Source organism: Pristiophorus japonicus, chromosome 15, assembly GCF_044704955.1.
Source record: "Pristiophorus japonicus isolate sPriJap1 chromosome 15, sPriJap1.hap1, whole genome shotgun sequence".
Lineage (NCBI taxonomy): Eukaryota > Metazoa > Chordata > Chondrichthyes > Pristiophoridae > Pristiophorus > Pristiophorus japonicus.
Window position 1 is genome coordinate 13,144,351 of NC_091991.1, and position 20,949 is coordinate 13,165,299.

General features: G+C 49.6%; 1 protein-coding gene across 1 annotated transcript in view; it reads left to right on the forward strand.

Annotated features, from left to right (window-relative positions):
* Positions 1 to 20,949, forward strand: part of rfx4 (regulatory factor X, 4) — a 92,663-nt gene that overhangs the window by 20,437 nt on the left and 51,277 nt on the right. Inside the window, exons 6-9 of the mRNA XM_070901509.1 lie at positions 3,256 to 3,469; positions 6,421 to 6,498; positions 6,594 to 6,757; positions 8,035 to 8,135. Coding sequence (XP_070757610.1) covers positions 3,256 to 3,469; positions 6,421 to 6,498; positions 6,594 to 6,757; positions 8,035 to 8,135 — 557 coding nt within the window. The remainder of the gene's footprint in view (positions 1 to 3,255; positions 3,470 to 6,420; positions 6,499 to 6,593; positions 6,758 to 8,034; positions 8,136 to 20,949) is intronic.

Here is a 20,949-nt window from a genome sequence, read left to right on the forward strand (position 1 = left end):
TAAATGATGCTCGCCTAGAGTCTGGTAGCCATGGTAATCAATCTAGTGATCTTGGTGTGATAACCACTCTGGTTTCCTAATCTAGCAATATCACCATGGAAACCAGTCTGTTATCATGTCCATCAGACATTATTTACTGTTGCACAGGTGACAGAGGTGTAAAATCGACATGAATATTGAGAATGACTTGTTGTGTATTTATACTGAGGTTACCATTTGTGTAAGTGAGTTGCTGAACTGCTAGTGAAGATATGGAGTTAAGAGCCCAACTTGATTGTGAAGTGAAGCGGATTGACACTCTCTGGAGGGGGTCATGTCACACCAGTTTGGAATGTAAATCCAGTATGGTCTCAAACCTATTTTACAAAGTATGCTGGGCCTATTCTACCTCCGATAAGGATTGTTCCGCCCCCACACCACAGCATTTAAATGTCTAAGTGTTGGAAGAGAGCTGTGTCCGTTCAGGTGTCCAGTCAGGTGAAAGGCTGTGTCCATGCAGATGTTCCAGCAGGTGTACAGCTGTGTCTAAGCAGGTGTACCAGCAGGTGCAAGGCTCTCTCCCATCCAGCAGATGTAAGGCTCCCTTCCATCAGACAGTTGAGCCTAAATTCTCCAGCACCTGTTGATGACTGGGAGCCTCAGGAGCCCAGAGGCAGAGACCCATCTCCAGCCCTGATCAGTGGTCAATGCCCCTTACCTGTCCCCACGGTGTGAGCGCAGTTAGTGAGCAGATCCATAGTCAAAGCCCAGAGAAGTTCTCACTCTCTTCCCTTAAATGCAAAGCCTCCCTGCGGGCGGATAATCCCATTCTTGGAATCTCGTTATTTCATCCACACCATTAGCCCTGGACCCGTTAGTCCAGTGCTGGATCTGGATATCTAAAGGACAGGACCCCGGCTCTGCTCGTGTGTGGGGAGAGAGGAGTTTCCTTAGAGCTTGGCCGTATGTTTGGACCCAGGTAGTTTCAATATGAACAATAGGGAGCGAGATTCCGGGAATGGGATTATCCGCCCACAGGGAGGATTTACATTTAAGGGAGGAGAGTGAGAACTTCTCTGGGGTTTGACTGTGGATGGGGATTAGGGGGGGGGGGGTGATTCGAGGGGGGGATTAGACGGGGACAGTGCTGGGCTGTTTAAGGCAGCGTCTCCACTGCAATCCTGCACAAACCATGATCGTTCTGTTTCACTCCGATCGGAAAGTTGTAGCGTTAACCCAGACTCTGAGCCCAGCAGTGCAGACACACCGAAATTAAAGTGGAACACACTGCATCGTAGGTCATATCAGACCCACTGTTCATGTCAGCTGTGGCTCAGTGGGTAGTACCCTCGTCTCTGAGTCAGAAGGTTGTGGGTTCAAGTCCCACTCCAGGGACTCGAGCACAAAAATCCAGGCTGACACTCTAGTGCAGTACCGAGGGAGCGCCACACTGTGGGAGGGGCAGTACTGAGGGAGCGCCGCACTGTGGGAGGGGCAGTACTGAGGGAGCGCCGCACTGTCGGAGGGGCAGTACTGAGGGAGCGCCGCACTGTCGGAAGGGCAGTACTGAGGGAGCGCCGCACTGTCGGAGGGGCAGTACTGAGGGAGTGCCGCACTGTCGGAGCGGCAGTACTGAAGGAACGCCGCACTGTCGGAGGGGCAGTACTGAGGGAGTGCCGCACTGTCGGAGGAGCAGTACTGAGGGAGCGCTGCACTATCGGAGGTGACATCTTTCGGATGAGACTTTAAACTAAGGACCGGTCTTCTCTCTCAGGTGGACGTAAATGATCTCACGGCCACTATTTCGAAGAAGAGCAGGGGAGTTATCCCTGGTGTCCTGGGGCCAACATTTATCCTTCAATCAACATAACTAAAACAAATAGTCTGGACATTATCACATTACTGTTTGTGGGAGTTTGCTGTGTGCAAATTATCTGCTGCGTTTCCCACATTGACTGCACTCAAAAAGTACTTCATTGGCTGTAAAGTGCTTTGGGACAAGTCTTTTTTTGCGGGTCACAGCAGCTGGGTGAAAGGCGCTCAGGAGTGAGGCAGCAAGGTCGGTGCACTGTGCTGGGGAGAGAAGGGGGGTGGGGGGGTAGGGTGAGAGCACTCTGGTGGGGGGTTGCTGGGTTGGAGCACAGTGCCGGGGGTGTGTGGGGGGGGGGGGGAGATTCTGCAGGGGCCTGGCACAGCGCCCCGACCCCAGTCTCTCAGTGAGGGGAGCGCGAAGAATAAACTCGCCATTGCAGGGGGATGGAAGCAGAGTTCGAGGTTTGGGTGTTTAAGCTGAGCATTGCTGTGTGGTAGGGGACCTTTGTCTTACGGAGGTTTAGTGTAAGGCCCATGCTCTCGTACGCTTCAGTGAAGGTGTTGACGATGGCTTGGAATTCGGCCTCCGAGTGTGTGCAGATGCAAGCATCGTCTGTGTACTATATCTCGATGATGGAGGATGGGATGATCTTGGATCTGGCCTGGAGGCGGCGGAGGTTGAACAGATTCCCGTTTGTCCTGTAATTTAGCTCCACTCCAGCGGGGAGTTTGAAACATTTGGGGAAAAAAAAATGTAACCTCACCACAGACACATGGGGATCCCTGGCTCAAGACCGCCCAAAGTGGCGGAAAAGCGTTCAGGGAGGCGCTGAGCACCTCGAATCTCTTCGCCGAGAGCAAGCTGAAGCCAAGCGCAGACAGCGGAAGGAGCGCGTGGCACCCCACCCACCCGTCCCTCCAACCACCGTCTGCCCCGCCTGTGACAGAGACTGTAGGTCCCGCATTGGACTCTTCAGTCACCTGCGAACTCACTTTGAATGTGGAAGCAAGTCATCCTCGACTCCGAGGGGCTGCCTATGATGATGATGAGCTGAGCAGTCTATTGCCGGCCAGATTCCCACCATTAAACCTGTGGCGTGGACATCGCGTCAGTGCCTGAAGTGGCTTCAGTCCGGCGCCTGGGCTGGCTCCAGATTCACCCTGTAGCTGCACCGGCCCGGTTGTCACAGCGTAGGTCTCGCCTTTAAAGTTGCTCAATAATTTCTGTTCCCTCTTCCTGCAGGGTATCCCTCCCTCTCTCAGAACATCAATGCTGCTCCCAGCTCTTGCTGTCTGAGCTGTGTCCAAGCATCACGCAGCACACCGCACAGCAGGAGGCCATTCGGCCCATTCTGCATGTGCTGGCTCTCTGACAACGATCCAATCGGCTGCTTGCTTTTGTCTATTCTGAATTGATCGAACTCTCTGATTCTGAAACTAACGTCGTATATTTGCCGCTGACAGATACCATTACTACGGGATAGCTGTGAAGGAGAGCTCGCCCTATTACGATGTGATGTACTCCAAGAAGGGAGCGGCCTGGGTGAATGAAACAGGGAAGAAAGAGGTGGCCAAGCAGACGGTGGCGTATTCTCCCCGCTCCAAACTTGGCACTTTGTTGCCCGAGTTCCCAAACGTCAAAGATCTCAATCTGCCAGCGAGCCTGTCGGAGGAGAAGGTAAACGGCGACGGATGGGCTGAGCCATTATCTCCACAGCTTCACACTAACACGCATGAAATATAGATTTTCCTGTCTCCCAGAGCAAGTGTAAGGGAAACATGTTTTCACAGACTGAGCCATGCAGCCTTGAATGAGAATTGGTAAGTTGCTCAATGCAGTCTGGAGAATCCAGGCTGGAGAATTTGAGACTGGAAGAAATGGAAATGTTAAATGTTGAATTTCTTCCAGTCCGTGCCAGTGTTTATGCTCCACACCAGCCTCCTCCCACCCCTCTTCATCTCACCCCATCAACATATCCTTCTATTCCTTTCTCTCTCATGTGTTTATCCAGCTTCCCCTTAAATGCATCGATACTATTCGCCTCAACCACTCCCTGTGGCAGCGAGTTCCACATTCTCACCACTCTCTGGGTGAAGAAGTTCCTCCTGAATCCCCCACTGGATTTATTGGTGACTATCTGATGGTGACTATCTGATATTTATGGCCCGAGTTCTGGTAAGGTTTTGGAGAGCAACAAGTAATTATAATATTGCATCAGTGATTTCTGTTTTTCTTTGAACCTCTCGTAGATACATTAGGATGAGCAGATAGTGTGAATTATAGCCCTGTAAGACGCATTGTTCTGATCTAAGAACATGACTTGAACAAGAAGCCACACTTGGGCAGAAGGGCGCCTGTGGTTTGGGCATATTTGCAGACTGGAATCGGCTAGAATACCTTTCAATGGCCCTGCGCACAGAGCTACACGGAATGAGTGGCCGAGGGGAGCAAGGAAGCGCTGGATAGACAATGTCGACACTGACTTGTCACAGGAAGGGACACGGGTGACTGACTGAAGAGGCCCGGTTAGTTCCGAACCGAGAAACGCCGAGTGAATTCATTCATCACGGCTGAGCTGACGGACGGGGATTTAGTCGCAGTAAAGGACCGAGTTATTCCGAAATTCCGATCCACACGTGTGACCGAATCAACCCAAGCTCCCCCACTTCCAGCGGGAATGCATCTCCCCCCACGTTCCCACCACCCCTTCCTCTGTATAACTCTTATTTCCATGCTGACCAATGGCAGGAGGGGTTCAGAATGAGCTCGTCTCATTGCTAATGAAGAATGGGGCCTTCAGCAGGTGAAAGGTAACAGGAGGATATCTGACACTTGACGGCACAGTTACGGGAAGGCAACCTTCAGGCTCCAATCTACAAACTGGTCCTTGACGTAGATTCACACCCTGTGGAATGAACATCAATGGGTTTGTTTGTGATGGGTTATCTACAGACGTCTCACACTTTGGGGAATGGATCACAGAAAGAAAGATAGTTGCATTTCTATATCTCAGACCCAATAACAGCACATTCCTCCCCAGTCCTTCCACAGATTAGTTTGGAATTTTCCCTCCTTCAAGCGCAGGCCATGTCCCCTGGTTCTGCTGTTCAGGACACTGTGAAACATCTCATAGTTGACATTATCTAGTTCCTTTTTTAGAATACTAAATTCAGGAATCACATCACCTCCACCTTCTCTTTTTCAATGAGAACATGCCCAATTTACAAGATCTCTTCTCATAATCCAATCCCTCCATCCCCTGATTCATTCTGTTTGCTCTCTATCCTTTCAGGAGAGGTTATTTTCCCCTGGCTGGGGAGTCTAGAACCAGGGGTCACAGTCTCAGGATAAGGGGTCGGCCATTTAGGACTGAGATGAGGAGAAACTTCTTCACTCAGAGGGCGGTGAATCTTTGGAATTCTCTGCCCCAGAGGGCAGTGGATGCTCAGTTGTTGAGTATATTCAAGAATGAGATCGCTAGATTTTTGGCTATTGAGGGAATCAAGGGATTTGGAGATAGTGGAGCTGAGGTAGAAGATCGGCCATGATCTCATTGAATGGCGGAGCAGGCTCGAGGGGCCGAATAGCCGACTCCTGCTTCGAATTGTTATGTTCTGTTCTTTCAATAGATACAATATCCGTCTTGTACTGTGGCGATCAGAGCTGTCCACAGTGTTCTCCGTGTGGTCACACCGCTGGGTTATAAAATGGCAGATTCCCTCATGATTTCAGCTCAATATTGACCTTTTTAATAAATTCCCAACATGTGACTTGCTTTACTCGCTGCCCCCGAGCATTGTTGCGATAGCTTCAATTTATTGTCAGTCAAGATCCCCAGACCTCGTTCATTTTCTGTGCACCTTATTCTTTCCATTTAAATAATCGATGCTTCCTGGATTTATTGTCCCCAGTACTGCCCCTCCCTTAGTGCAGCACTCTCTCAGTGCAGCGCTCCCTCAGTACTGCCCCTCCGACAGTGCAGCGCTCCCTCAGTACTGCCCCTCCGACAGTGCAGCACTCCCTCAGTACTGCCCCTCCGACAGTGCAGCGCTCCCTCAGTACTGCCCCTCCGACAGTGTAGCGCTCCCTCAGTACTGCCCCTCCGACAGTGCAGCGCTCCCTCAGTACTGCCCCTCCGACAGTGCAGCGCTCCCTCAGTACTGCCCCTCCGACAGTGCAGCGCTCCCTCAGTACTGCCCCTCCGACAGTGCAGCGCTCCCTCAGTACTGCCCCTCCGACAGTGCAGCGCTCCCTCAGTACTGCCCTCTGACAGTGCAGCGCTCCCTCAGTACTGCCCCTCCGACAGTGCAGCACTCCCTCAGTACTGCCCCTCCGACAGTGCAGCACTCCCTCAGTACTGCCCCTCCGATGGTGCGGCGCGCTCTCAGTACTGCACTGGAGTGTCAGCTTAGATTATGGGCTGAAGTCTCTGGAGCAGGACTTGTACCCACGACCATCTGACTCCGAAGTGAGAGCGCGACCCACTGAGCCACAGCTGATGCCGACAATGTTTGATGTGAAAAGATGCCACGTAACTGTAAAAAATGTCATCAAACTTTATAATATAATATTGGACAAGGTGTCGTATTTGTGACTATCACCAGATTTTTCTGATCTTCTGTTTCTAGGTTTCCACCTTCATTATGATGTACAGAACTCACTGTCAGAGAATCCTAGACACTGTCATCAGGGCAAATTTTGATGAGGTAAGCGCTTCCCATTGGACCCAACTCGTGTCTCGTAACTCACGACTAAAACCACGTTTTTAAGTTGTTTTCTTTTCTTTCCCCACTGGAACCAGGTTCAAAGTTTTCTTCTGCACTTTTGGCAAGGGATGCCCCCGCACATGCTCCCGGTCCTGGGCTCCTCCACTGTCGTCAACATTGTCGGTGTCTGTGACTCCATATTGTACAAAGCCATCTCCGGGGTTTTGATGCCGACTGTGCTACAGGCGTTACCGGACAGGTTGGTCAAACCATCATCCAAATCACAGCACCATTGCATCCCCGATTCCCCACCCCTTGGTCGGAAATCCGACTCCAGCCTTGATGCACAATGGACGGCAGCGGGTCAGTCACATGATTATACACCCACCCGCTCTGCGCCCCGCCTGTTACACTTCCCGCCCCTGTCCAAATCAAATGGGAACAATTCATTATTACTTAAATCCTTTAACTAACAGTATTGCCTCTAGCACACTCCAGATATGGTATTTTGTGACAGATGCAAATTAATCTTCTCCGTGTTAACTTTACTGTTTGATTTTATGCCCCGTGCTGTTCGAAATAATGCCGTTGGATCACTTATGTCCACCTGAGAGAGCAGACATCAGTTTAACATCACATCCGAAAGATGGCCCCTCTGACAAGTGCAGCGCTCCCTCAGTACTGCCCCTCCGACAGTGCAGCGCTCCCTCAGTACTGCCCCTCCGACAGTGTAGCGCTCCCTCAGTACTGCCCCTCCGACAGTGCAGCGCATCCTCAGTACTGCCCCTCCGACAGTGCAGCGCTCCCTCAGTACTGCCCCTCCGACAGTGCAGCGCTCCCTCAACACTACACTGGAGTGCTGGCCTGGATCTTGTGCTCAAATCTCTGGAGTGGGACTCAAACCCATGATCTCCTGACTCTGACACTGAGCCACGGCTGACACTCCCACAGTGAATCGTGTCGTGTGTGCTGTTGCCAAGTCAAGAAGACAGTCTGGTAAGCTGCTCGACAATATTTGTTGCTCTACTGGCCACCTGCATCTGATTTTCCCCCTTCTTGTGTGGAGACGCCTCACCTCCACTAAATCCAATGCACTGGTGACCGGGCCAAGATTAGCAACTCACCACTTGGGAAATCAAAACTGCAAATCTGGCCCTGCCAGTGCATGACTCGATGTGTTGGTGTATCAAAGGGAACAGAAATAGCTGGAAACACACTGCTGCGTAGCCAGCATCTTTTAAAGAGAAAAGGCAGGTTAACAAATGCCGGGATTTCCGTGGGTGGGTGACGGTAGAGTTTAGGTTTGGACTGACCATTACTGAGGCCAGGCCCAAACGTGACTTTTCAGGTCCACGACTGGCTTTCTTCCTCCTTTGCGAAGAGAAGATTATTTTGCATCTGTAGCAAAATGTGACATCTAGATTGTGACGTATGTAGTAACATTTTACCACGTGCGAAATAAATGCAAGTTGTTGTTGTGAGAATATCCTGCAGGACTTGATTTATTGAAAACTTTCTCCTTGTCTCTAATTTCAGTCTGACTCAGGTGATCCGCAAATTCGCCAAACAGCTGGACGAGTGGCTCAAAGTTGCACTTCATGAGCTTCCTGAAAATTTAAGAACCATCAAATTCGAGTGTAAGTTGTGGATCAGCGTAAACATCGCCTGTAACACCCCGCGTGACATGCCAATGTGACACGCCCGCGTGGCACACCAATGCCTCTGAGCCACTTTAAAATTGTCTCAAAGGCAGGAAGCAGAGGGTAATGGCTGATGGGTGTTTGTGTAACTGGAAGGCTGTTTCCAGTGGGGTTCTGCAGGGCTCCGTACAGGGTCCCTTGCTTTTTTGTGGTGTATATATCAATGATTTAGACTTGAATGCAGGGGGTATGATTAAGAAGTTTGCAGATGATACTAAAATCGGCCGTGTGGTTGATAATGAAGAAGAAAGCTGTAGACTGCAGGAAGATATCAATGGGCTGGTCAGGTGGGCAGAACAGTGGCAAATGGAATTCAATCTGGAGAAGTGTGAGGTAATGCATTTGGGGAGGGCTAACAAGGAAAGGGAATACACATTAACTGGTAGGACACTGAGAAGTGTAGAGGAACAGAGGGACCTTGGAGTGCATGACCACAGATCCCTGAAAGTAGCAGGACAGGTAGATAAGGTAGTTAAGAAGGCATATGGGGGTGGGGTGGCTTGACCCATCCACCTCCATGGCACGAACCTGGTATTGCAGTACTTCCAGGAACAGTGCAGTGGCTCTAGGCCTTTTGGCTAAGAGCATTGGCGCAGAGTGATCCTTGATGTGTGCAAGGTGACCTCTGGCGTTTGTGATTTGACAAAGAATTGGAAAGATTGGCAACGAATAAATTTAAAAAAATAAATAAATAAAAAAAATACGGGATACTTGCCTTTATTAGCCGAGGCGTAGAATATAAGAGGAGGGAGGTTATGCTTGAACTGTATAAAGCACTAGTTAGGCTACAGCTAGAGTACTGAGCACAGTTCTGGTCACCACATTACAGGAAAGATGGGATTGCACTAGAGAGGGTACAGAGGAGATTTACGAGGATGTTGTCAGGAGTGGAGAATTTTAGCTATGAGCAATGATTGGATAGACTGGGCTTGTTTTCTTTGGAACAGAGGAGGCTGAGAGGAGGCCTTATTGAGGTGTATAAAATTATGAGGGGCCTAGATAGAGTGGATAGGGAAGGCCTATTTTCCTTAGCAGAGGGGTCAACAGCTAGGGGGCAGAGATTTAAAGTAATTGGTAGGAGGTTTAGAGGGGATTAGTGAAGAATTTCTTTCACCCAGAGGGTGGTGGGGGTCTGGAACTCACTGCCTGAAAGGCAGAAACCCTCATAGCATTTAAAAAGTACTTGGAGGTGCACTTGAAGTGCCGTAACCTACAGGGCTACGGACCCAGAGCTGGAAAGGTGGGATTAGGCTGGATAGCTCTTGGTTGGCAGGTGGGAACACGATGGGCCAAAATGGCTGCTTTCTGTGCTGTAAATTTCTATGATTCAATGTAATGTAACACGCCAGCATGACGCTTTTGTTACTGTGGAACCCGGCTGAAGCAAGCCCAGATCCAGTGATTTCATAATCCTATGAATGGCAAAAGGTGCACCATATAGGCACAGAAATGTATACATACTCTTGCACTGTGACGTACATATATCATCTCAATGTGTGGGAACAAACAATAGATCTTTAAACTAAAGGTTAACAAAGGAATCCCTAATAAGAAAATCCTGGATCCCCTTTTACTGCACACTCTCGAATACATGTGCAGTTTGTAGACTTGAGTTATACTGCTGGCAGCATGTTGCTCTCTGCCCAGGGACAAAGCAGCTCTGCAGTTGGGTTTAAGCACCATGGACAGAGCCCCTTTCACCAGCTGGTTCAACTTTAATGTTGGAGGAGCAGAGGCTGCTGCTATTAAAAACATTACGTATTAAGTGGTCGCCTCTCCTCTCTGAGCAGCTGATTGGGACTGCCCTCACCACTCTTGCCTATCCAATCATCTCCAGAGAATGTCCAGCAATGGCTTCTCTTCCTGCCCTGCACATCTGGAGTCCCCCAAGAATCTATCCTTGGCCCCCTCTTCCTCTGAGGTGGTGCCACAAAGGTTCACTACATCGATCCCTGGGATGAGAGGGTTGTCCTAATGAGGAGAGATTGAGTGCATTGGGCCTATACTCTATGGAGTTTAGAACAATGAAAAATGATCTCATTGAAACATATAAGATCCTGAGAGGACTTGACCGGGTAGATGCCGAGAGGATGTTTCCCCCTGGCTGGAGAGTCTAGAACCAGGGGACACAGTCTCAGGATAAGGGGTCAGCCATTTAAGACTGAGATGAGGAGAAATCTCTTCACTCAGAGGGTTGTGAATCTTTGCAATTCTCTACCTCAAAGGGCTGTGGATGCTGAATCGTTGAGTATATTCAAGGCTGAACGAGAGATTTTTGGAGTTAGGGGAATCCAGGGATATGGAGATCAGGCGGGAAATTGAAGTTGAGGTCGAAGATCAGCCGTGGTCTTTTTGAACAGGCTCGAGGGGCCGTGTGACGTACTCCTGCTCCTAATTCTTATGTTTCTCATTTACATGCTGCCGCTCAGTGACATCATCCACAGAGAGGGAGGTTTGACTCCACCTGTGTGCTGACAACACCTTTTTCTCTTTCTCTTTTTCTCTTTTTCTCTCTTTTTCTCTCTTTCTCTCTCTTTTTCTCTCTCTTTTTCTCTCTCTTTTTCTCTCTCTTTCTCTCTCTTTCCCTGTGCTGTCACACTGCTTGGCTGATCCTGAATGAGACACACTTTCCTCCAGTTTAACTGTGGGAAGAGCAAACCCATCATCTTCGGTCGCCATCACTAACACCGTCCGCTCGCCACTGATTCCGTCCCCCTCACTGGTCACTGCCTCAGGCTGAACCAGACTGCTCGCAACATCAAATGGAGAATTTGGAAGGAATATCTTTACACACAGAGTGATGAGAATGTGGAACTTGCTGCCACGTGGAGTGTTTGAAGTAGACGTGCTTGATGCAGACATGAGGGAGAAGGGAATCGAGGGACAAGAGGGCAGGGTAGGAGGAGGTAATTAGAGTGGGAGGAGGCTCGTGTGGAGCATCAACACCGGTTGGGCCGGAATGCCTGTAGATTCCGTGTAATTCTATGGGCTAGAACCTCCACTTTTGAGCTTATCGCCCAAAAATGGACGTTATTTCCGGCGTGGGTGTTAAAGGGTTTTCAGATCGCCGGCTTCTCACCTAGTTTATATTTTTGAAAATGGCCGTTACCATGAGCAATATCAAATGGGTGGTAGCGTTAAATTTTTCTGACCTTCTGCTGTAAAGTGTGGCCGTCCTTAGCAACGGCATGGCAATGGTCAATTCCTGCGATGCTGGAGGTCAAGGGTCACCATGACATGCACAGAAGAGGAGACAGAGCGAGAGGGAGCTCAGAGGCACTGAAAACGTGTTTGGCTGTGGTGGGAGGAACGACGGAGATTCACCAGCAGCAAAAAGCCCACTAAGCACCAAGAGTTTTTGTCCAACAAATAACATATAAGATAGAACTGGTAGCCAGGAACACTAGTGGCAGAGGGCTCCCAGTGGTCCCAGAGTGCTGCACTGCACCCCAAGGCAACAAACCCCCATTGCCCACCACACATGAGAGCCAGCAGTAACATCTTGCTTATGGCTCGGAGCACGCTCCCGCCTCGGGACCGTCCTCTCCTGTATCCGTCCAAGCAGCACTTCAGCCGTCACACCATTCCCCCCCTCCCCACACAACCTCACAATGAAGCATCGCCTGAGGACTTCCTCGGCCAGGTGGCTTGGAGTCAGGAGGGTAAGGGAATGGGGTAGAGGCGATGGGGGGGGCGGAAGGGTTGGTTTATTCAGAAATACTGATGATTTCAGACTAATGTTCGGTTTAAATGTTTTTTATTTAACAAAACCTTGCAACACATTGGCTCAGATAGTTGCACCATTACATGCTGGTGATTCCTTAATATCCAAGGGTATAATCACACTTAACTTCAATCAACTTAAACTTTAACTGTCACCAAGGTGATGCCCACCATTGATGTACCTAGCAGTGTGTGAGCCTTGTAAATAACACCAACATTCTTTCAGGCAAAGCGATCATTGATGAGCTCCTGACGTAAGGCTCTTGCAGCTATCATGCCACCATGGGTCCTTCCATGCGGTCTACAGGGAGGCGGGGGCATGGCTTCAGTGTCAGCCTGATTGTCTGGCCCAATGTCAGTGTCCGCCTCCTCATCCTCCTCTTCCTCTCTCTGGTGAGGTGGTCTGTCAAGCTCATCAGGCAATTCTTGTCCCCTCCTGATCGGCAAGTTGTGTAGCATGGAGCAGACCACCACGAATTGAGCTAACTGCTCAGGGTGGTATTGGAGCAGGCATCTGAAGCGGTGCTTCAGCACTCCAATAGTTTTCTCAACAATATTGCGAGTTGCTCTGTGGCTCTCATTGTATCACCTCTCGGTCTCAGTGTGGGTGTAACGCAGGGGGGTCATCAGCCAGGTGGCGAAGCCATATCCTTTGTCCCCAAGCATCCAGCATTGACCTTGTGGCTGATTGTTAAACAAGTCAGATACAGTGCTCTCATGCAGGATGTGTGCATCATGGATGCTGCCCGGAGATTGAGCATTCACTGCCAGTATAATTTGCTCGTGGTCAACAACCAACAGGACATTCAGGAAGTGGAATCCCTTGCGGTTCCTGAAAACCTCAGCATCCTGAAAAGGTGCCCGCATCGCGATGTGCGTACAGTCTATTGCTCCCTGCACCTTGGGGACGTTTGCAATTCTGGAGAAACCTAGAGCCCTCTCACTCTGTGCCTCCCTGGTCATAGGGAAGCTGATCAAGTCCCTCCTGCGTGCGTACAGGGCTTCAGTGACCTGTCTAATGCAGCGATGTGGGGCATGCTGACAAAGTCCGCAAATGTCGCCAGCTGTGGCCTGAAAAGAACCCAAGGCATAGAACGACAGTGCCGCGGTGACTTTGACCTCGACGGACAGTGCAGTCTGATGGTGCTGGCAGGCTGCAGATCTGCCCTTATCAGCTGGCGTTCCTCAGTGATCACCTCTTTGTGGAAGCGCAGTCTCCGAAGGCAGGTGGTGTCGGGCAAGTTGAGGTAAGAATGCTTCTCCTTGTACTTGCGGGGGTGTAATGTCTGGTCCTCCTCATCTGTCTGTCACTTCGTACATTGGGCACATAATGCAGTGCAGCGTTCCTTCGGCGATGTCGAGTCTGCTGCATGTATTTGGTCACCAAGAGAGGGTGAGAAAGGACAGTCCCCATTGCAGTAGCTCTCTGTTTTCCACCGATTGGTCACAAACAAAGAATGACCCGACGAACACACCTCTTCAATTCCAATCGGTCACAGTGTGGTCAAGATGTTTTTAGAGACGTTCACATCAACTCCAACGACCTGCAGAGTACATGTGAACTCCACCGAGGTTGAAGCACAGCAGCCTTTTAAAGGACGCGACATGTGATCTACAACACGACGTCCATAACGCTGTGATTCGTCCCGGTTAGTTCCACTTTTGGTGGGCGGTTTTTTGAGCGAGCGATATTGTGGGCGAAATGTGTGCGAGGTGGTGAAATTGACGATGGGCGATCTCCATGGCCGCTAGTTTGGATAAATATGTTCTTTACGATAAAAAACAGTCGCTGGGCGTGAATCTTGGCGTTAATTCCATGCGGAAAGTAACGCTGGGCGATATTATGGGCGTTGAATTCGCCCATCCTGCTGATTCCGCCCCAAAAAAGTGGGCGGGCAGTAATATTCTTTTTCGGCGTTAACCACATGGGGAAAGTAACTGCTCGGCGATAAGTTTCCGAAAAATGCTCGCCAGTTTCCATTTTGTGCCAAAGTGGACAATATATGGGCGTTATACATTATTTCAGCAGTAAAATGGGCATTAAGTGGGCGTTAAGCAGGCAAAAGAAGTGGAGGTTCTTGATAAGCTCATAATAAAGGATGAAACTGAGTACTGTGAGCAATGAGTAAGTGTGACTGTAGCTCCTTTTTTAATAAGACTCCAGTGTGCAGGTACCTCATGGGTGGCCTGCTTGTATACAGTGCTCCCAAGGGATGCTGGGATCCCTTGGGACTCCAACAGGTAGGCCCTCTGGTGGTAGTGTGATACAGGTTGCCAAGGGTTAAATACATAACCGTTCTAGCCCTATATAATATAGTTCCTGGTGGAATGTAATGCGTGTGTTGGCTGCTTGTAATTGAATTTTGGCCATTGGTAGATATTTCTCTCTCTTTTCTATATTACAGGGTTTCAAAGCTTTTCCTGTGTTGGTTGTATAGCTTTGTGGGTTAGTGTAATATTTATTTTCCTGATTTCAGATATCTTACACCCATTTAGTGATGGGCAATAAATGCTGGCCTTGCCAGCAATAGCCACATTCCAGGAACGAATATAACAAAAAACCCACGATATCGACGATGTAGAGAAATATTAACAATCGCTAAAGTTCAATTACAAGTATCTAACACACATATTCCGCTAGGAACTACTTCACATAGAATTACATTAAGTATAAATACTCATTAATAAATCTAATGGGGAATTCAGAAGAAACTTCTTTACCCAGAGAGTGGTGAGAATGTGGAACTCGCTGCCACAGGGAGTGGTTGAGGCGAATAGTATCGATTCATTTAAGGGGAAGCTAGATAAACACATGGGGGAGAAAGGACTAGGAAGGAAGAAAGACTTGCATTTATATAGCGCCTTTCGCGACCACAGTACTTTAGAGCCAATGAAATAATTTTGGAGTGTCATCACTGTTGTAATGTGAGAAACGCAGCAGCCAACTTGCGCACAAGCAAGCTCCCACAACTGCAATGTGATAATAACCAGATAATCTGTTTTTATAATATTGATTTGAGGGATAAATATTAGCAAGGACACCAGGGATAATTCCCCTGCTCTTCTTCAAAATAGTGTCATAGGATCTCTTACGTCCATTTGAGAGGGCAGACGGGGCTTCGGTTCTGTCATGTATCTCACATTACTGTATATAACTGTATCTTACCATGCTATACATGACTGTAACTGGATATGACCTGTAACAATAAGCATACCTTACCACCAGGGGTGCACTTGCAGGAGACACTCCATACTTGTCCCACTGAGGTATATAAAGTGAGGTCTCGGGCAAGTGCAGCACTGGAGAGCTGGAATTAAAGATGCAGGTCCTGAGTGACCTTGACTTCAGCATGTGTCTCGTGTAAGTCAGTACATTAGAGTCAGGACATAACAGGTTCAACGTCTCTCTCTCAGTACTGCCCCTCCGACAGTGCAGCGTTCCCTCAATACTGCCCCTCCGAAAGTGCAGCGCTCCCTCAGTACTGCCCTTCCGACAGTGCAGTGCTCCCTCAGCACTGCACAGGAGTGTCAGCCTAGATTGCCATGCCCAAGTCTCTGGAGTGTGACTTGAACCCACAATCTTCTGACGCGGAGGTGGGAGTGCTATCCACTGAGCCGCCAGTGTGTCACGGCCAAGACTCAACTTGGCTCACTTCAAGCCCCATTGAAGCACACAAGCCAAGCTCTGATACCCAGTGCGGTACCGAGGGAGAGCAGCATTGTCAGAGGTGCCGTCCTTCACACCCATACCCTATCCGGCACCTCTCGCATCGGTGAGGAACTGTCTGGCTCTGTGGAAACGGGATCTTCCCTCCGTGTCCTGGCCAACATTCATCCCTCAACCAAACCCATATTCACTGGCTATTCATTCATTTGCTGATTATGGGATGTCGCTGTGTGGAAAGTGCCTGCCAGGTTTCCCCACATCACTGCACAATGTGAGGCCTGTTTCTGAGCGCTGTGATCAGGTGCTATTGAAACACAAGTCCTTTCTTTCATTCAGGTAATGGCTACATTTTGCAGTAAAGTTGCAGCACAAGGCATGCATGCACTCCGTCAAGCACCATCTATAACAACATGAGAAATAGGAACAGGAGGAGGCCATTCGGCCCCTCAAGCCTGGTCCGCTATTCAATAAGATCATGGCTGATCTTCGACCTCAACTCCACTATCCCGCCCGAACCCCATATCCCTTGATTCCCCTGGAGGCCAAAAATCTATCTCTCATCTATCTATATCTCTTGAATATACTCAACAATTCAGCATCCACAGCCCTTTGGGGCAGAGAAGTACAAATAGTTACAACCCTCTGAACAGAAAGTCCTCCTCTTCTCAGTCTTAACAGGCCAGTCCCTTATCCTGAGACTATGCCCCCTAGTTCTAGACACTCCAGCCCGGGGGAAACAACCTCTCAGCATCTATACTGTCAATCCCCTTCAGAATCTGGTATGTTTCAATCAGAATGCACGCACAGCAATGATTACCCTGAGCAGCCAATCAGCAGCTAACCAGCGTGCGTCACCCAAAGTACAGCTGGGCAGTGTGACTGGCTTAACAGCAGCAAAAGCCGCCTTGTTACAATGCGCATGTCCTATAGGCACCTGTCGGCGCTGAAATGGAGTGATCAGGGTGATCTGTAAAAAAAAAACATGCAGAAAACAAAGCTCTACTGATAGCCAAGTAAGTTACTGGAAGTGAAAATAGCCGGGTTATGGGCGAGAGAAGGTACTGGAGGAACCGAATGAGATTGCCCAATTCGCCCTGTCTCAATCCCCACTGCTCTTATGTTTAAAGGCAAAACTCACGCACAATAAAAGGAAGCAAAGTTCCATCTGAGGAGGCACTCCTAAAACTTTTGGGAAGACATTGGAGGAGAGGACAGAACGCGTGGGTACGTACAATATTGATCAGACATCCCATAATTGCTCAACTGTATCCATACACTCATTGATTATGCACAATCGTGCATGTAATGACCATTAACTCACTATGTGTCATCTGTTCTATTCACAGGAAACGTTTCCTTTCATCAGAACTGGAAGAGCAAACCCTATTCGAGCACCAACCATCACATTACATCCTCACTTGTAATGGGCAGCAGCACAGAGACTGTGAGAATCGGGTGGTGCTGTGGAGGTGTAGTGCGAGGCACTGAACAAGGGGTGCTGGTTGATGAGGGGCAAGCTAGTACAGGAGACATTCATCATCATCATAGCCAGTCCCTCATTCGAGGATAACTTGCTTCCACGTCAAAAAGTTCACAGGTGTTTTAATGAAGGACCTAAAATTCCAGGTCCTGAACTACATGTTGAAGGGTGGAAGATGCCTGTGCGTGGATTGTTTTAACGTGGGGTGACCATTGCACACCAGCCACCACACGGGCTTGACAGATCTAGGTCTTGGTCCAGTGGCAAGGGTTAACCAGATGACTGGAGACCAGCTTTTCTGCACAGACCTAGTGCGCACACACATCGCAGTGCAGGCTGGCCCGTGCTGCCCCTGGGCCCTCACCTCTTCTGGGCCCCGAACTCACGCCTCTCCTGGGCCCTGATCACGTCCCTCGACAATCTCTCGCCGCTCCTGCTGTACCTGCCTACACTCCAATCACCAACCTGGACCTTAATACATCCCTTTTCACTGCCGTTGCTCTCCTGGTCCAGCATGTGCTGCTCCTTCCGCTCCCCGGCCTGCTCCGATGGTGCTCGCAGGCCGGGGGCTCGTGGAGACATTAGAGGACCTGCGACAGCAAAGGACCAGGATGATGCCTTGCTTGCCTCCTCGCACGGAGCATGAGCGATATCTTGGAGCACGGGTTGTTTGCGATTGCACGCACGGCAACACCGGTGATCACTGTTACACCAGCCACAGACACCATACATGCATCAACCACAAATGTTCCCATTGTTTCTGTAGAGGCTTTGGGGGCCAGATTCCGAGAAATACTTGGCGAATGTTACCGACACCGACAGGGAGACATGTGTACACTTGCTGGCACTCAGCAGAAGGTTTCCTCCGCAGTGGGATCAATGGAGTTGGTCAACCACAGGCAGCTCTATCCACCTGCCTCGCCCTGTACAAAGGGGGGGGGGCTCTGTCCACCCGCCTCACCCTGTACAAGGGGGGGGGGGGGGCTCTATCCACCTGCCTCGCCCTGTACAAGGGGGGGGCTCTGTCCACCCGACTCGCCCTGTACAAAGGGGGGGCTCTGTCCACCCGCCTCGCCCTGTACAAGGGGGGGGGGGGGGGCTCTGTCCACCTGCCTCGCCCTGTACAAGGGGGGGGGGGGGCTCTGTCCACCTGCCTCGCCCTGTACAAGGGTGGGGGGGCTCTGTCCACCTGCCTCGCCCTGTACAAGGGTGGGGGGGCTCTATCCACCCGCCTCGCCCTGTACAAGGGGGGGGGCTCTGTCCACCTGCCTCGTCCTGTACAAGGGTGGGGGCTCTATCCACCCGACTCGCCCTGTACAAGGGTGGGGGCTCTATCCACCCGACTCGCCCTGTACAAGGGTGGGGGGGCTCTATCCACCCGCCTCGCCCTGTACAAGGGTGGGGGGGCTCTATCCACCCGCCTCGCCCTGTACAAGGGTGGGGGCTCTATCCACCCGACTCGCCCTGTACAAGGGTGGGGGCTCTATCCACCCGACTCACCCTGTACAAGGGAGGGGGGGCTTTGCCTTGAACACCAATGATCTCACAGCCAAGAAAGCTCCGGCACTGACCCAGAGACAGGTCGCAGGCCTTTATATCCCACCCAGCTCATCAGCTCGCTTCCCTCTCCCTCAACCAGGGCAGCGGTTGTAGTCAGAAACCAGGGAACCCAACGTGCAAAATATTGTTTTTTAATTATATTGTATTTTTTATGCAGCGAGTTATGATGATCTGGGATGCACGGCCTGGTAGGGTAGTGGAAGCAGATTCAATAATATCTTTCAAAAGGGAATTGGATAAATACTTGAATGGAAAACATTAGTAGGCTATGAGAAAGAGCACGGGGAATGGGACTGATTGGATCGCTGTTTCACAGAGCCGGCACAGACACGATGGGCCAAATGGCCTCCTTCTGTATGAATGTCATATTCACCTGAAAAATGCATTAAGCACATACACTGAAACACCAAATATAATTAACTCACTTTCACCATATTTAGCAGTCTTACTGTGCTGGAAGGATAATGTCAATTGTCTAAAAGTAAATGAAATGGACCAGATGTAGTTCCATGGGAAATCAGCCAGGTAAAGCAAATATCATTCTGTGTTTGCAAATAATTGCACCTGAGTGAGAGCTCGACAATGAGACTCCCAGACACCGGCTCCTGGGCTGCTCTGTCCGGCACAATCTCCTCTTTCTTTCATTCTCAGGATGTGGGTGTCACTGGCAAGGCCGGCATGGATTGCCCATCCCTAAAGGGTCATGAAAAGGTGGTAATACAACTGAGTGACTTCTTGGGCCTCTTCAAAGAGCAGTTAAGATTCAAACATGTTGATATGGGACGGGAGTCACATATAGGCCAGACTGGGTAAGGAAGGCAGGTTTCCTTCCCTAAAGTTGGGTTTTTAAGAATCCGACAGCTTGATGGTCATTTTACTGATCCCAGTTTTTTATTTCCAGATTCAAATTCTGCCACAGTGAGATTTGAGCTCATCTTGTCTGGATTACCAGATGAGTAACATAACCACTGGGCCACCACATGCCCCTCCCCACCACACGCCCCTCCCCACCACACTCTTTTTTTTCTCCCCCCCCCCCCCCCCCGCCCCTCCTCACCACCGCCCGCCCCTCACCCCCACCACACGCTCCTCATCACAACACGCCCCTAATCTTCCAGAACTTGCATCTACTTCTCAGTCAGATCCACGGTTAGACCCCCATCCTTTGCAACACTGAACAGCAGGCAACGTACTGTCTAAGTAGTGTTGACCTTCTCTTGGATCTATTGTAAAGCCGCCTCACCTGCTCCAAGCTCCTCTGGTGTTTCTTGGCCTCCTCGGTGCCTTCTACAGCTGTTCGCTGCTGGGATCCTGGAGTTCCCACACCGCTGAGAAGCCAGACTCCCTCCTACCACAAAGGGCTGCGTTAGCTTTCATTGCCTCTGGGGTGATGAGTGTTATTTTCTGCTGGAGGCCACGTGGCACTTTGGTGGAATAATTTCTCAACTGCACTGTCGGAGGTGCTGTCTTTCAGATGAGACATTAAACCGAGGCTCTGTTTCCCCTCAGGTGGATGTAAAAGATTCCATGGCACTAATTTGAAGAAGAGCAGAGGAGTTCTCCCTGGTGTCCTGGGCCAATATTCATCCTTCAACATCACTAAAACAGATTATCTGGTCATTATCACTTTGCTGTTTGTGGGAGCTTGCTGTGCACAAATTGACTGCCACATTTCCGATATTCCAACAGTGACTACACTTCAAAAGTACTTCATTGGCTGTAAAGCGCTTTGGGACGTCCTGAGGCTGTGAAAGGCACTATAGAAATGCAGGTTCTTTCTTTCCAACAACGTCCTCGAGATGCACAAAAAATTTTTCACAAGCTCTGCTAATCCATTTTGAGGGTTAGGTTTCCAGCACGAACCCTCCAATCTGGAAGTACAATCCTTTTCTCTCTAAGTTCCAGCAATTTTAACTCACCTACTTTTTCACTACAGTTAGCGAAGATAAATTCAGTCCAAACAGAAACACAGAATAATTCAGAAGAGGTTTTACAGAGGGGCTGAACTTGCTCAGAGCTTCTTCCATTCCAAACCCCGATTGCACAAATAAACAGGTTTGCGCTGAAGTTATGGCAGCACAATGAGGGAGGACATTCCCTCAGACAATTCAGTATCTTTTTCATGTTTTCATTTTTTCTCAAAACAATTTGAGAATTACTTTTAATATCTTTTTTTAAAATAAAGTTTATTCCCACCTGTTTGTAAAAAGGTATTCAGACAAAAGATGGTTAATATTCTATATGGAAGTTGGTTTCCCCAGAATCTAAACCATAGTTTAGCATTTTGTTAGCTTGTCCAAGTAATCAAAGAGCATCTCACA